The sequence below is a fragment of the Crocodylus porosus genome, unplaced genomic scaffold (assembly GCF_001723895.1).
Source record: "Crocodylus porosus isolate Cpor-Errol unplaced genomic scaffold, CroPor_comp1, whole genome shotgun sequence".
Lineage (NCBI taxonomy): Eukaryota > Metazoa > Chordata > Crocodylia > Crocodylidae > Crocodylus > Crocodylus porosus.
In genome coordinates, this window is record NW_017728931.1 from 141,734,839 (window position 1) to 141,748,887 (window position 14,049).

General features: G+C 48.6%; 1 protein-coding gene across 1 annotated transcript in view; it reads left to right on the forward strand.

The window, feature by feature from the left end:
- The window catches only part of LOC109315843 (collagen alpha-1(VII) chain-like), a 210,158-nt gene that overhangs the window by 187,513 nt on the left and 8,596 nt on the right, over positions 1-14,049 (forward strand). Inside the window, 4 exon segments of the mRNA XM_019543782.1 lie at positions 1,419-1,496; positions 4,894-4,947; positions 7,964-8,016; positions 10,697-10,926. Of these exon segments, the coding sequence (XP_019399327.1) occupies positions 1,419-1,496; positions 4,894-4,947; positions 7,964-8,016; positions 10,697-10,926 (415 nt within the window).

The window sequence follows — 14,049 nt, forward strand, 5'->3', positions numbered from 1 at the left end:
GGTTCTCTTTTAGTGCCGATGCTGGTGGCCTGACCTGTTGGCCTTGGGATCTAGTCCCCTGATGCCACCCACCCACCTTGGGCAGGGAAGCTGGTGAGTGACCATCATGTTGGATGAACCGAGGATGCACTTGCCTGGGTGCACGTGGGCACCGAAGTCAGTCAGGGCTTGTGGCCTTTGGAGGAAAGGCCAATACACGTCGGTCTAACCACTTGTTCTTCCCTGATTTTTCATGGGTGCTTTTTCACAAGGACTCCCAGGGTCCATCTACATCACAGCTCAATTTTACCATTGAGGGGATAAACCCCAGGCATCCACGCCTGCATCACATGCCTCCATCCTGCAAATGGGCAGTGAGGATGCTCCAAGCCACCAGCCCTTGAGTATACCCAGCCTTGGCCCCAAGGGACACACTCATTGCTCCATTTCCCAGGCCAAAATGTTCAGGATAGGACCAGGAGGGTAGTGCTGATTGCCTGAGACTGAGCACCCTGTCCTCATGGTACAATCCTCCCCTCGGTGAACCCCTTCCCCTTAAGCCAATATAGCCCTACCCGTCCTCCCAGGACAGGAAATGGGACGTGCCCAGCTTTTAACAACCCCTGGGAGGAGATAATGCACTAACAGAGATGTCCTTCGTCATTCTCTGTCATTCCTTGAAATGAAGAATGGATTATAAAAAGCCGGGGAAAGGCAACCAAAGCCAGACCGCCCCCCCTCCCCCACATGTATGGTTAAACAGTCTGGAGCTTTCAGATGAGAGGTGCAAGCCACACGCACTAGAAAATCAGTGTAAGAGATCATAAATGGTCCCAGCCTTGGCAGTGATTAACGAGAGTGCATGAGAAGGCTCCTTGCACACCCACACTCCTCTTTGCCGTTCCACTGAATTAAAATGAAAAACTCACAGGGCTGAAATACATCACCGAGGCCATCCAGATGCCAGTGTGGGAGGGAGCAGCAGTCATCCAAGTGCTTTCCCTGCTGCTGAGACACAGTTGCTTAAATTAGCAGCAGAAAGTAGATGGGAGATGGGGAGAGAGAAAGAAAAACACCGTGTATGGGGGGACGGTGGGGACTCCCAAAAAAGGGACCTAGACAGGGGTCTCTGCCAAGTGCCTGGTGCTCTTGGGTAAGTTGGAGCTCCATGATGGCCCATACCTTCCTGCTTGGTTGACTCACAGGCTCCTGTTCCCTGGGCATTTCCCTCCATAGGGAACAATGTAGTTCCCTATAAAGGAACTAGATTTAAGGCATGAATAGAAGGGGGATGCATTTTTAGAGTAACTAAACCCCAAGTCATCCTTGACGATTGAGATCCTATGACACCAAGGGTGGTATTTAGGAGGGCGGGGAAAATCCAGAAGCCGGTAATCAGTTTGGAGGCAAGGGAATGATCCTTTTGTTTGATATTTTAGGGTCCGAGAGGTAGAAGAGGAAGACCTCAGCTCTGCCTCCGGGGGCCACCGGGCACACCCGGCCAAAAAGGAGAGATGGTTAGTACCGAGGGCAACTCAGAGAAGAGAAAAATGAAGCTGTGATCTAACCCGCAAGACTTTAGCTCTGCATGTTTGCCATAAGATGCAAGTTCAGTTCACAGAGCCCATCCCTTAGGTCTACTGGGAAGTGCCAAAAATTCCCAATCCTTCTACATGGACTGGGGATTTTTGGCACTTCCCGGTAGCCCTAAAGGATGGTCTCTATGTGAAGTGAACTTGCATCTTATGTCATTCTGTTGACATCAGACATCCACATCTCTTACACCATGGCCATAATGCTCGTACTTTTTTATGAAGTGTCTATGTGAGTATCAATTAGTATGTTTGGATGCACCCAAACTCTCTAGGAAGCCTTCTGCTGACCCCCTAGGAGCAGGGCCAGCCTGCCAGCTGCGCTTTGGGAAGGCAGCATTTGCTAATAGCATTTTTCCCATGCTCACTCAAGAACACCTTGCACAAGAAAACAAGCCAGATCGGGTCTTGCACACATACGGATTACTTTGGCTTGGAGTCCCAGCTCTTGGTGTCAGCATCCGATTTCTTGAGGTCTGCCTTCAGTAGGTCCTTGCAGCGTTTCCTCTGGCCACCACAAGGTCTCAGGCCAGAGCTAAGCTGGGAGCAGAGCACTTCTTTTGGAAGCTGAGAGTCATATATCCATATACCATGTCTGGCACAACGAAATTGGTGCTTGAGGATCACCAACTCAATGTCGGTAGCGTTGGCTTCAGCAAGGATCCTGGTGTTTGTGCGACGAACTTCCCATTTGGGGTGGGGGATTGTCCTTGAGGCATCATTAGTGATACCTCTGCAGTCTCGTGAGATGATGATGGCAGGTGTACAGATGTATGCCTACAGATGTACAAGCCCACTGACCCACATGAAATAAGTGTGAAGTATCTGAAGTAACACTTTTCCCAGGGCAATTGTGGCCAATTTGAGTGAATTTCTGTTCACTCCAGGGACCAGCCATGTGTGTAAAGGGCTGTGCCCCTCCTGGGCTTGGCCAGCTCAAACTCACCACCTGTTTTTCCCCATCGTTGATCCCATGCATTTCTCTGCCTTTTTTCATCGTTTGCCAGTCATCAACTCCAAAAACCACACGTGTTCCCGTTCTTCCTATGTGATGTCCTATTTTGAGACAGCTCTGTGCAAGAGCATCTCTCTTTTAGCTGTCCGGAGAGGGACATGGGATCAGATTAAAGAGCACTATAAATAGATGGCATTTCAATGCCATCTCAAAGGATCCCAGGGCCAGCTAGGCAGGAATTGTTTTGCCCGGCAGACCTCATTGGCAAGGCAAGGACCAATAGCTTCAGAAGCAGGAACATGAACTTAGGTTGCTACATCCATGTTTGGCATTTAAATAAATTGACCTGACTTACCAAAGTGCAGACAACTCAGCAGCCCATGGGAGTTACTGGTGGTTTGTCTTCTGAAAGGTCAGTCTGCTTATCAGAAGATCATAAGAACTGCCATTGACTGGGTCTGACCATAGGTCCATCTTGCCCACTGTCCCGCGTCGCACGGTGGCAGAGAGCGGATGCTGAAAGGGGGGTGACGAGCATATTCCCCCCACTGTTCTTCTCTCGTTTGCAGCCTCTAGATACCTAAATACAGATTGAACCTAAATTCAAGCTCCCCTCTTTTGAAGCCTCGCTCTCTCCGTTTGCACTGCTAATTGAGGGAAATTGCACCCGTCTTCCACAAGCTGGAAAAAAAAAGAGGGGAGAGCGCAAGAAATGAAGATCTCTGCATTGCTCTGCGCACAACTCCGGGCATACATTTGCCTACGCACAAGTAGCTAAGTCAGACAGGAGGTGAAAACCAGCCGGAGACAAACCACTCGCACCTCTGCGTCTGGCTGTTGGGAAACCAGGGACAGATTTGCAAAAAAACGAGTAGTCCTAAAACCCTCCCTCTCCGTACTGAGTCTGCTTCTGATCTTTATAACCCGGTCGTCTTTTCCGACTGAGCTCCCATCCACTACAGGTGTTGACATCCCTCGTACCCGGCCTCCTTGCGTTAGCGAGCGTCCATTGCATTTTGGCCCCTAATAGGTTTAGCTCCATGCTTCCTTGGAGGTTAATGCAATCTGCTTCATTTCTGTTCCCCAGAAGAACAGGCAAATTTAGAAAAATGGCTCCAGCCGCTCTCGCTTGGACAATTTGTCCTCTGCTCTCTGCGCTTTCTCTCTTTCCTGACCCCAGAGTTTTAGAATCAGCAAATCTGATTTTTGCGAGGTCTCCAAGCAGTTTTTGCAGGTGAGTGAGTGAATTGAGTGATTCAATCTGCCATTTGGCTTCCGTTCCCCTTATATTTGGTGGCGTTTGGTCCTCCAAGCTGTGACTACAGTGGCCCCAGGAAGATTTCCATCCAGCATTTGTTTGCACTCGTCACAAGAGCATCACAGTCCCCCTGCTTTGAGACCAAGCTGTCACCCCATGGCTTTTGTGTCATCCAGATGATGCAGGAACAGGAATTTGGCTGTCACGGCTAGGTGCTCAGCCTCTCTTTGGCCTTGCCATCATCAGCACAGCAGCATATCCCAGCCAGGAAAGGCCCACGTTGTCTCACCCATGCCCTGCCCAGCTGAGGACACACTCCTACTGGGAATTATACAGCCTTTGGCCCCATGCTCTCAATCAGGCCAGGGGCTCAGGGCTCAAGAACAGCCTCAGAGTCCACCCACTAATGACTTCACATCAGGCATGGAGTATGCCTACTGGTGCCCATTTGTGGGGCATGTGTCCTGGTGAAGACATGCTGCTACCATAATGTAGACCAGTGATGCTCAACCTTTTGGTCCCACTGGCCAGATGAGTGGTGCAGGGCTTATCTGTGGGTTGGACCAGGCCCTGGGGTCCAGCGCCATCCCCTCCTTGCCCCCAGGGATTGGGCCTTGGGGGCCCAGAGCCAGCCCCTTGCACCCTCCACACATGGGATTGGGTCCCGGGGCTTGGCATTGCCCCCTTCTGCCCCCAGTGCACCAGAAGTGGGTCCTGGGTGCCCACCGCTGCCACCCCCCCATTCCCTGACACTGGTATTGGGCCCTGGGCACAGGCACTTGATTCAGTGCACGGGGCCCGGGGCTCTCCACGGGTCCAAAAATTAAGCAGCAGGGGAGCAAAGGCCAATGTCTAGACCCATGAGGAGTCCCATGGGTCAGGTGCCATGGTGCCATGAGGCAGATCCTTTGAGACTGGTCAAACACCAACCAGCTCTTAGGATCGAGGACTCTTTATATACCGACCAATTTCTATGGTCCTTTGCTGGGATAACTCTAGCCCCTTTGATTCACTGCACTATTTTCTGGCATCATCCCACATTTGTGACAAATGCTGCATTTGAGCCTTGTGCTTTTCCCCCCTCCACCTCCTCCTTTCTATTTTAACAGGGAGAAAAAGGGCTGATCGGTCTGAAAGGAGAGAAAGGAGAACCGGGGCTTTCTGTGAGTACTTTCCCCCAAATCGCTGCCTATTACACATGCCTGAAAAGAGAAATTAGGGCCAAGTACCACTAAGAGGTATGGGGAGAAGGGTGGAGACACCAGCAGCAAATTTCTTCAGTTCATCCCCACTAGATAAAAGCATTTGGAATAACGGGCCGCTCTTGAATGGCGAGATGCCCCGAACCGGCAGGTTGGGCCAGAAAGAGACCGGCGAGCAGTGTAATTGCAATACCAGCTACAACCAGGCTAAACAAGGAAGCCAGACTAGCACAGGCTCCCTTCCCATGCTCAGAGCAGATCTTCCATTGTGCATTCAGGCTATGTCAGTAGGTAAGTCAAAGTCTTCCTGCTGTAATAAGAATGACCTTTGTAGTGCCAGCACTCGCCTCTTCCCATCAACCCCCAAATAACAGGCAAACCAACCAAGTCAAAAACCAGGGTTTTTATTGCCTAAGAGGGAGAAGAGAAGACTCCACTTGGTGCAGTTTGTTACTGCTGCAGGTTTTGCATGGAAGGCACTCAGCTCACATCATGCTGGTTGGACGTATCATGCCCAACGGTAAAGGGACAGGCCAAAAGCCTCAGAGATCACTTCTTACAGAACAGTGTGTGTCAGAAGAGACGCAGCTGCCAGAAAAGGAGTGAAACTAATTCCCGACGATAGGAAAATAGGGTTGGACAGGACCTCATGAGGTCAACTCGTCCGGGTCCTTGCTCAAGGCAAGATCATACCTGATTAAGCCATCCCAGCCAAGCAGCTGACAATTTCCAGGGATGGAGATTCCACAACTTCTCTAAATAGCCTGTTCCAATGCATGATCACTCTCCTAGTGGTCAAGCATAGTGGTCCAGTAGGGACTAGATGACCTCACAAGGTCCCTTCCAGCCGTATTTCTCTATGACTCCTAGTCCGAAAGCTCTTCCTAATCTCCAACCTCAATTTCCTCTGCTGTAGTTTGAGGCCATTGCTCCTAGTCCTCTCTCCTGCATCTCTGCTTGCATCCTCTTTAAAATCCCCCTTCAGGTGTTTGAAGACTGTTATCAAATCTGATAAAAGAAAGGTACAGGGGAGAAGTGGACTACCCATCACAGCCATGCAGGGAGAAAGACACCATGAAAGAAAGCAGGAGGGGCAACCCCATTAGCTCTGGGTGAAGACAGGGAGTTCATGAAGAGATCTAATGCTAGGGGGTATCTTCTCCCCCATCACAGAAGACTAACATTAATAGCCAGGGGGCAGATGGCCCTGTGAACATGGGCTAAGACAATCCAGGAGGCAGCTTCATACTCCTTGAGGTGTGAAAGTGAGTGGGGGCCTGGGTCAGTTCACATTCAGTAGGTGCAGCTTTACGTGCATTTATGCCACATTAAATTTACTGTGCAGTAAGTGGAAATAGGCCAACATTTACAAGTGCAGATGTTAAAGCACATTAACACTGTGTGTGGTCTGACTTAGGACTAAAGTTAGTCCCAAGTTAGTCCACACACACACTGTTACTGCACAGTAAGGCATTTACACATGCATTACTGTGCAGTAACTAATTAGGCATAATGCAGGTATCAAATTTATGCCCAAGTCGGCATAAATCGCCATAGTTACTGCACAGTATGGGCATAGACGTGTAGACGCACACCCATACTACTCAGTAATTTTAAGTTACTGCACAGTAAATGTGCACATGTAGACGCGGCCAGTAAGAACCAATGTACGCCCTTGGCTCAGGCTTGGGGCATGATCTTTGGGTAAGATTTGCAACAGCTGGGATTCTCTTGCGTCCCAAGCCTGGGGAAGGATGACCTTGCAAGGAAAGTGGGGCTGGGTTTTAGGAATTTCCCACCACCAGCCCCTTCTGAAACTTGGCCAAGTCACTTCATCTCTCTGGGTCTTTGCTTCCACACCAGCCAAATGTGAGAAGTGATCAGAGTGCTACTGGGTTGAATTCATTAATGTCCATTAGGCATTGCACGTACTAACAGGATGAAGCTCTTCAGAAAAGCTTACAAGTCAGGCATTTTGTTGTCATAGTTGCCCCTCACTTCATCAGGGCATTGGTGGAATCAGAAAAGATAAAAATAAAAATAACTTTTGCAATATTTCTGGCCCACCTGGAGACTGTCACTACAGAACCCGTTCCCCTGAAATCAGACATGTTTGAAGCCAAATGAGCATCTGAGCCGGAGGTACTTCTCCAAACCAAACCCCTTGAGGTCTGGCCACAGCTGGAGTGGACCGTCTTGGGATAAAGACTAGAGTAGCACTGATGATGGAGAGAGAATGGTCTCTGGGAGAGATCCGTACCATAGTGAGAGAGGGCACGGAGGTGGCTAATTGTCCTTTAAAATAATACTCAGATTAGAGTTATCGGCCAACAGAGACCTCTTGTATAGTTGGGAGTGGGAACCGGTCACAGTTGCCCTTTGTGTTTTTCACTGTACCTTTCTCTGGACCAGAACTGGGCTGGGTATCACCCATGTGTGATGGGTTTTCCACTTAAACTTGTCCTCAGGGTGAGGGGGTGTGGAGCATCAAGGAAGAGGGGCCTTGTGGAAGGAAGTGTCTTCTTGAGCTACTGAACTAATGGCTCCTGGTTGAAGGGAAGAAGGAGAGCCATTTGAAAACCCAATGGCTCTAATTCTCAAGTCGAGTTGGAGAAGGGCCACCTTGGCTATGGAGTTGTGTTGATCCTTACTTCCCAAATGCAACAGGAGACACCAGTGAGAACGTCACCAGCACTTGGTTTCATTAGAAAACAACGGTGGCCCCATGTATTTGTCATTGAAACGGTGTTAGCTGAATTAGCCAGTAGGTCTAAACCAGAAGCCTAATTTTCGACTATTCGGAGGCCCCTTTATGACACTCGGGGGGGCGTGAAGTAGATGCCGCTTTTCGCCCCTTAGCTAGTGGAGCAACATCAGCTATGTGCAAACACAGTGGCTGAAGGAGGCCAAAGGGAAGATGTCCTTGTGCCCATAGATGCTGGTTCTGAAACAAAGCTTTCCCCCCCTGCAAACACAGGAGGAAGCCGTGAAGGACGTGGTGAGGAGCGAACTGAGTGACAAGTGCGGTGAGTCTGCTTGAGCAAGCTCTGTTTGCAGAGACGTGGCCCGGCAGCAACTCCCAGCAGGGGCTAAATTGGAGCAATTTGAATGCCTGCACACCCCGGCTTGGCACAGCAAATATCACCCCATTAGCTGCAGGCGGGGACGCATCGCCAATCAAGCCCTTAGATGAATGCAAGTGTGCGCTGGGCACAGGATCCCTGCCACAGTCTCAACCTCTTTCCCAAGCTGTAATTTTGGCACTGATACCCTTGGCTTTCCTGTCCCTTTTTCTGTGGTTTTATGTGCAAAACCCTTCCTTTATGGTCAGGCTGATGCTTTTGTAGATGGTTAATGATATGGTTACCATAAGGGAGCAACGCAGGATGTTCCCTGGCTCCAAACAACCTCTGAGTTTATGCCAGTCTCCTGGATTTTCCTAATAATTGTGAGCAACGTGGGCATTTCCTCTTCTGCAGCTGGGTTCTGCCAGCTCATAGGATCTGGTCCAACCCTGCACGGCTGCAGGAAGACTACTCCCAAACCTCTGTCGTGCCCACCAGGACCAGGTTCACTTGCTTCGTTTTGGGCTGACTTGAAATTAGAGCTGTCTCAAGGATGTTGGTGAATTGAGAAGTCACAATAAGTCATTTGAGGGGGAGGGATGGAGCACTTGCTGTAGTTTCCAGGTTTCTTTCTTCTTCCTAAACTACGCTGGAGTAAATTTAGTAAATGAAGCATTGTTTTTTAAATGAAGAAAAACCCCAGCACAATGCCATGTGACATTTTGGAAGTTATTCTTAGCAAGCCTTTTTCCCTTTGGCCAAAGCATTTTGATGCTATAACTCCATGATATAAATGGCTGGTCCGAACCTGGATTCTTGCCCCCAAATGTCGTGGCCTTGCTGGTTTTACCCTTTCCCTGTTATCCCTTCAGGAATCAGATCTCCACTTATTCATGGCTCTCTCTCCTTATTTTTGCAGCGCGCGCAGGTGAGTTGAGATGGCTGCCCGTAGGAAAACGGCACGGTTGGTAATGTTTCAGTAGGCGTTGAAGTGAGCATGGCCTCTTGCAGGCAACTACAAAGGTGGTTCCTACACTGCGGAGTTTCCAACACCAGATGAGGCCGAGGAGGAGGATCGAAACACTTTTCCTTTGATCGCAGCTGGGTTATAGATTGCTTTTAGGTCCTGAGTCTCAAGGTGCTATTTTCTAAGGGAAACATTAATACAGTTTTACAGCACAATTACAAAGGGGGCTTGGAGAAACCTTTGGCCCCTGGGAATATATTTTGCAAATATGCTATAAGGCATTATTATTATTTTTGTAATTATTGCATGTCTAGCCTTTGTGACACACCATGGTTTCATACTGCTTGAGACCAGGCTGCCTTCAAAAGAGAGGAAGCTTTCTAAATATCATGAATTTCTTAAGTCTAGAAATAAAGCGCCTTTGGTTGTCTCAAGGCCACCCTTTTCCACTATGGTGGCATGGGCATCAGTAATCAGAGGTTCAGTGGTTAGGTAGGGAGGTTTTTTGGCACAGTGATGTTCCTGGGAATGGGAGAGCAGCATTTCCCCCGCAGTCCTGCCCTGAGCTCCTGTCTTTGAGACATAGCCAAGCTGCTTCTGAAATGGGCCGTTGGGCCCTTCCTTGCACGTGTCACAATATAGAGTAGCCCTGAGTTACCACGGGCCAGGGTCAAAAAGTGACAGGGTAGCTTAGGCAATGCGGTCCAGCGCTTAGGGGGTTGGATTGTGATTCCCAAAGTCGCAGATCTGTTCCCACCTCGGTCAGTCCCCTGCTGTGCGAGCTCTTGCATTTCTTCCCCATCCCACCCTTTGTTTGGAAGTTTTTAGGGGCGAGGGTTATCTCTTGCTATGTGCCATCCCATGCCCAAGGCAACCAGACCCTGATCCGGGTTGTGGCTTCCAGGTGCTACTGCGATACAGTCAGACCACAGCAATACCCACGTTTGTGTCTCCGCCAGGAGAATAATGAATAATACCATGAAAAGGACTGGTGTGATCAGCAATGTAGATCCAAAGGACGTGTGTTGTCTTGTGCTTTCTCACACACTCCCTTGACATTGTTCACCCGGCTCTTGCTCTCAGGACACCGCTCGTCATTTGTTTTGCATCCTGTAGATCCAGCTCTGAGTCTGAACAGTTTGAGCACAGGCCTTTTAGCTCCTAGAGTACTGACCTGCTAGACGGGATTGTCTTTCCGTGATAAGGTACATGCCCCTACATCTGTGTGTGGTCCTGGGAGTCTTACCTTCATAATCTAATCTGCCTTCCTGTATCATTTGCTTTCAGCTTATTGGTGCTTAGTGCCACCCTTCCAGTCTGTACCAATACTTTTGCATAGGGTTGGCAAGCTGGTCAAGTGGCTGGTCAAATGTTTCCAATTGTCTGGTGAATCGACTGCATATTTTTTACTCATCAAAGGTTATAGTCATTTTTTTAAAAAACTACATTTTTGGGGGCAGTTTTGTTGACAGAAACCCGATTTTTTAAATTGTTTTCTGACACATTTCTTCATGGAAAATTTGTGCTTTTTCTGTGTATTATTTGGACCAACTGGCAACTTTTTATTGTTTTGTGATTGATATTTGACCAGTCAACTGACCGAACTGTATTCAAACTTTACTGGTCAAATGCCCAACCCAACTTTATAAATATAATAAAAGATCAGATTCACCCAAAGAACCTTGTCAACCCAACTTTTGCCTACAGGGGAAGATTTTCACGTAGTGACCAAATCTACAGACCCGGATGCAGGCTACACAGCAGAAATCAATGGGAAATGGGATAGGCATTTTCGGTCCCCAGAACGCACCCCGAAGGAAGGTGAGGACCAAGGAGAATTCCCTACAGGAATACACAGTACACCAAAACCAGAGACGCCCATCACAGACTCAGCTCCCTTTATCACAGGTATCTCGATGTAACTGTCTGTTAGTTTTTTCTTTAGATTTGGTTGTAGTGGATGCTTACCCCTCTGCTTTGTGGCCATTTGGAAAATGCAGTTGTAAATTCCCTTGGGACTCAACAGATAGGAAGGTGGGATGGGAGATGGGAAGAGAGGAAATGGTATGGTCACACAGTGCTATGGGGTGTGCATGGATCCTACACAGGAAGAGTCCAGAGGTTGTTGCTGTGGGAAGCAAATCCTATAAGTAGCAGTGGTGTTGGCCTACATGTTGCATTAGCCCTGGTATAAGCTGTACAGTCCTGGGACATCACCGCCATAGTCCTTTCCTTTCCGTCCTGTCCACCAGCTCAGCAGCCACAACAGGTTCAGATGAAGTCTCGCAGCTCATCTCATTTCTATTGCCGCTGATCAGACCCAACTCCTTGGCTCATATCTCTGTCCCCTGGCACTCCCAGGGGCTTCCACACTCAAGCATTAAATAGTTTCAGGGCTGGTTATCTTCCACGATGAGAGGTAACCCCATCCATTCAGTCCTTTGTCGCTGTTCCACCACCGTTTCATGTTTCTGAATAGCAAGATTTCAGTAGACCAAACCCAGTGGCAGTAACAGAAGGTCTTTTGGGCAGGTGGGAAAAGCCGGTCTAGCTACAGTACTGCACTGCGGCTGTGATCTCTCTTGAAGAGATGGATTTGAATTCCATCCCAATGGTGTGTTGCTTTTTTCTGCCGCAAGTTGTGGAGCTTGATATGACTGAAACTCCCTGGTTTTCATTTAGGCAAGAAGTCAGAATAGATCATCATAATGGTCCATAATATCTAGGGAACCTGCAGCCTCTTCATGGCCAACCTATACAAGGTGTTGACTGATAGGAAATACTATGGAAACATCCTCCTTCCCATATGCCCACGTAGTAAGACATACATTATCTCCCTTCTAAATGGCCCCTACTCCAAGGAGAGCTGGTAGGATGTGTTGTGACGCATCCACCCGTTCTCCAGTCTGCCTCAAATAGCCTGGTAACTTCCTAGAGAACCATTCTTGACAGCCGCTAGCATTGCCTGCAGGCCTAATGGCCTGTAATTAAGAAAGTCATCACAAATGTCCTTCCATTAACCATTCCCCATCAGCACTGTGAACATCTTCATGTCTTTTCCCTAGGAACCAATGGACTTCACTGTATATGCTGATTGACCAAAAAAATGTAGCCAACACTGATCACAATAGGTGTAACATTTGCTAATACCATATTTTCTCATGTGCCACACCACCCCAATAAGACACACACCTTGTTTGGGGAAGGCAGAATGAAGGATAAAAGGTTTCCCAGAGTCATTGCCAAAGATGGGCCATGTGGAGCGGTTCACTTGCCCTCACTCAGCTGCTCCACCAAAAGCTACTGCCGATCCAATAGTGGCTGTGACTGGTTGAACACTGATTTTCACCCCTGTTAAATATTGGCTGGAGAGAAGCAGAGCCCTCAGCTGCCATTACAGCGTCTCCGTGCTTCTATTCCAGAGCAGAAATCAGCTTCCCTGCTTAGGACATGCACCATTTTGGAAGGGCTAACTAGGAAAAGGTGTGGGGTAGGTAAGACAATACAGCAGCATTGTAACAACCTGCTCTCCAGGTATGTTGGTAGACTCCCTGGTTTTCTAGATTTGTGGTTATCAAAATGTGGTCTGTGGACCCCCTGAGGCCTGTAAGAAGCTGGTCCAAAGATCATACCTCCCCCTTTATGTCTTTTATATTATCTTCCATTAAGCATTAGGGCAGAAGGGCACTTGCTGCCCTGGGGACTGACAGCAGTTCAGGGGCCCATAAAGTTAAGGAATCAGTGGTCTAGGTGGTCTTCTTATGGTCTCATGTATTGTCCAGGAGGAGGAAGGATAAGGACCAGTACAACCATCTGTCTCCTGCCTCCCCTCATTTCTGCCGGTCATCCAATACTATTTCCCTGAGCTAGGAAGGAGACTGCATCCTACTTCCCTACTTGTTCATTCTCAGAGCTTGGCAGAGGGGAACACTCCTAATCTTCATTGCAATCAGGAACAATTTCCCTTTGCAGAGAGCCATGTGCTGCTGTGGCGGGAGGGCTGCCTGAGGTTAATAGCACTGTCGAAATGGGTGGGATTTTTTTTCTCTCTCTCTCTTTGGTCTGGACTCTGACACAACATTTTCAGCTGCTGGAAAACTCCGTCCGTAATCAGCGCCTCTCAGGAAAAGGCTTTGGCCTTGAGGCCGAGCACTGAGAGCCTGAGGGGAGCAGAGACGGATTCTGCATTACAAATGGAGTGGCTATTTTTGCTCGGCAGCCTGGGGTCTTTGCAAATTTGCTGAGCCTTGCAATGTAGCTGCCTTATCCTGTGCCCTTGCAGGTGGACTGGAAAATACCATATTTTCTAATACACAACACACCTCACACTATAATATGTGCCTTGTTATTGGAAGGCAGAATAAAGAAGAAAAGATTTTTTTTCCAGAATTATAGCTGCAAAGAGCAGGGACAGAGCCTGATTTTTAGGCTCTGAAATAGGAGGAAAGAGACCAGGAGCAGCTAACAGAGAGCAAAATTGCACTAAAAAGGTTAGCTTGAGTAATGAAACACTGAGACTATTGAAAAGAAGGGAGGATTGTTAATACCTGTGGAGTGAAAAACAATGAGCCATTAAGACAACGAGCTAAATTAGATCCCAGGGGCGGCGCACCTAGGCCAAGGGTTAGTGAGGAGCTAGTTAGGAAACTTCTGGAAGGACTGGATGTATTCAAATCAGCCGGTCCGGACAATCTCCACTCTAGAGTACTGAGGGAATTGGCTGAGGTCATTGCGGGACCCCTGGCACAGCATTACAAGCACTTGTGGTGCTCTGCTGTGGTGCCAGAGGACTGGAAGACGCCAACATGGTTCCCATCTTCAAAAAGGGGAGGAAGGAGGACCCGGGAAAATATAGGCCAGTTAGTCTTTCCTCGATCCTGGGCAAGCTTTTTGAGAGAATTATTCTGGCACACGTCCACGAGGGGCCGGGGGGGAGATTATGCTTAGGGGCAACCAACACGGGTTCATTAGCAGCAGGTCCTGTCAGACCAACCTGGCGGCCTTCTACAACCAGATCACCAAATCCTTAGA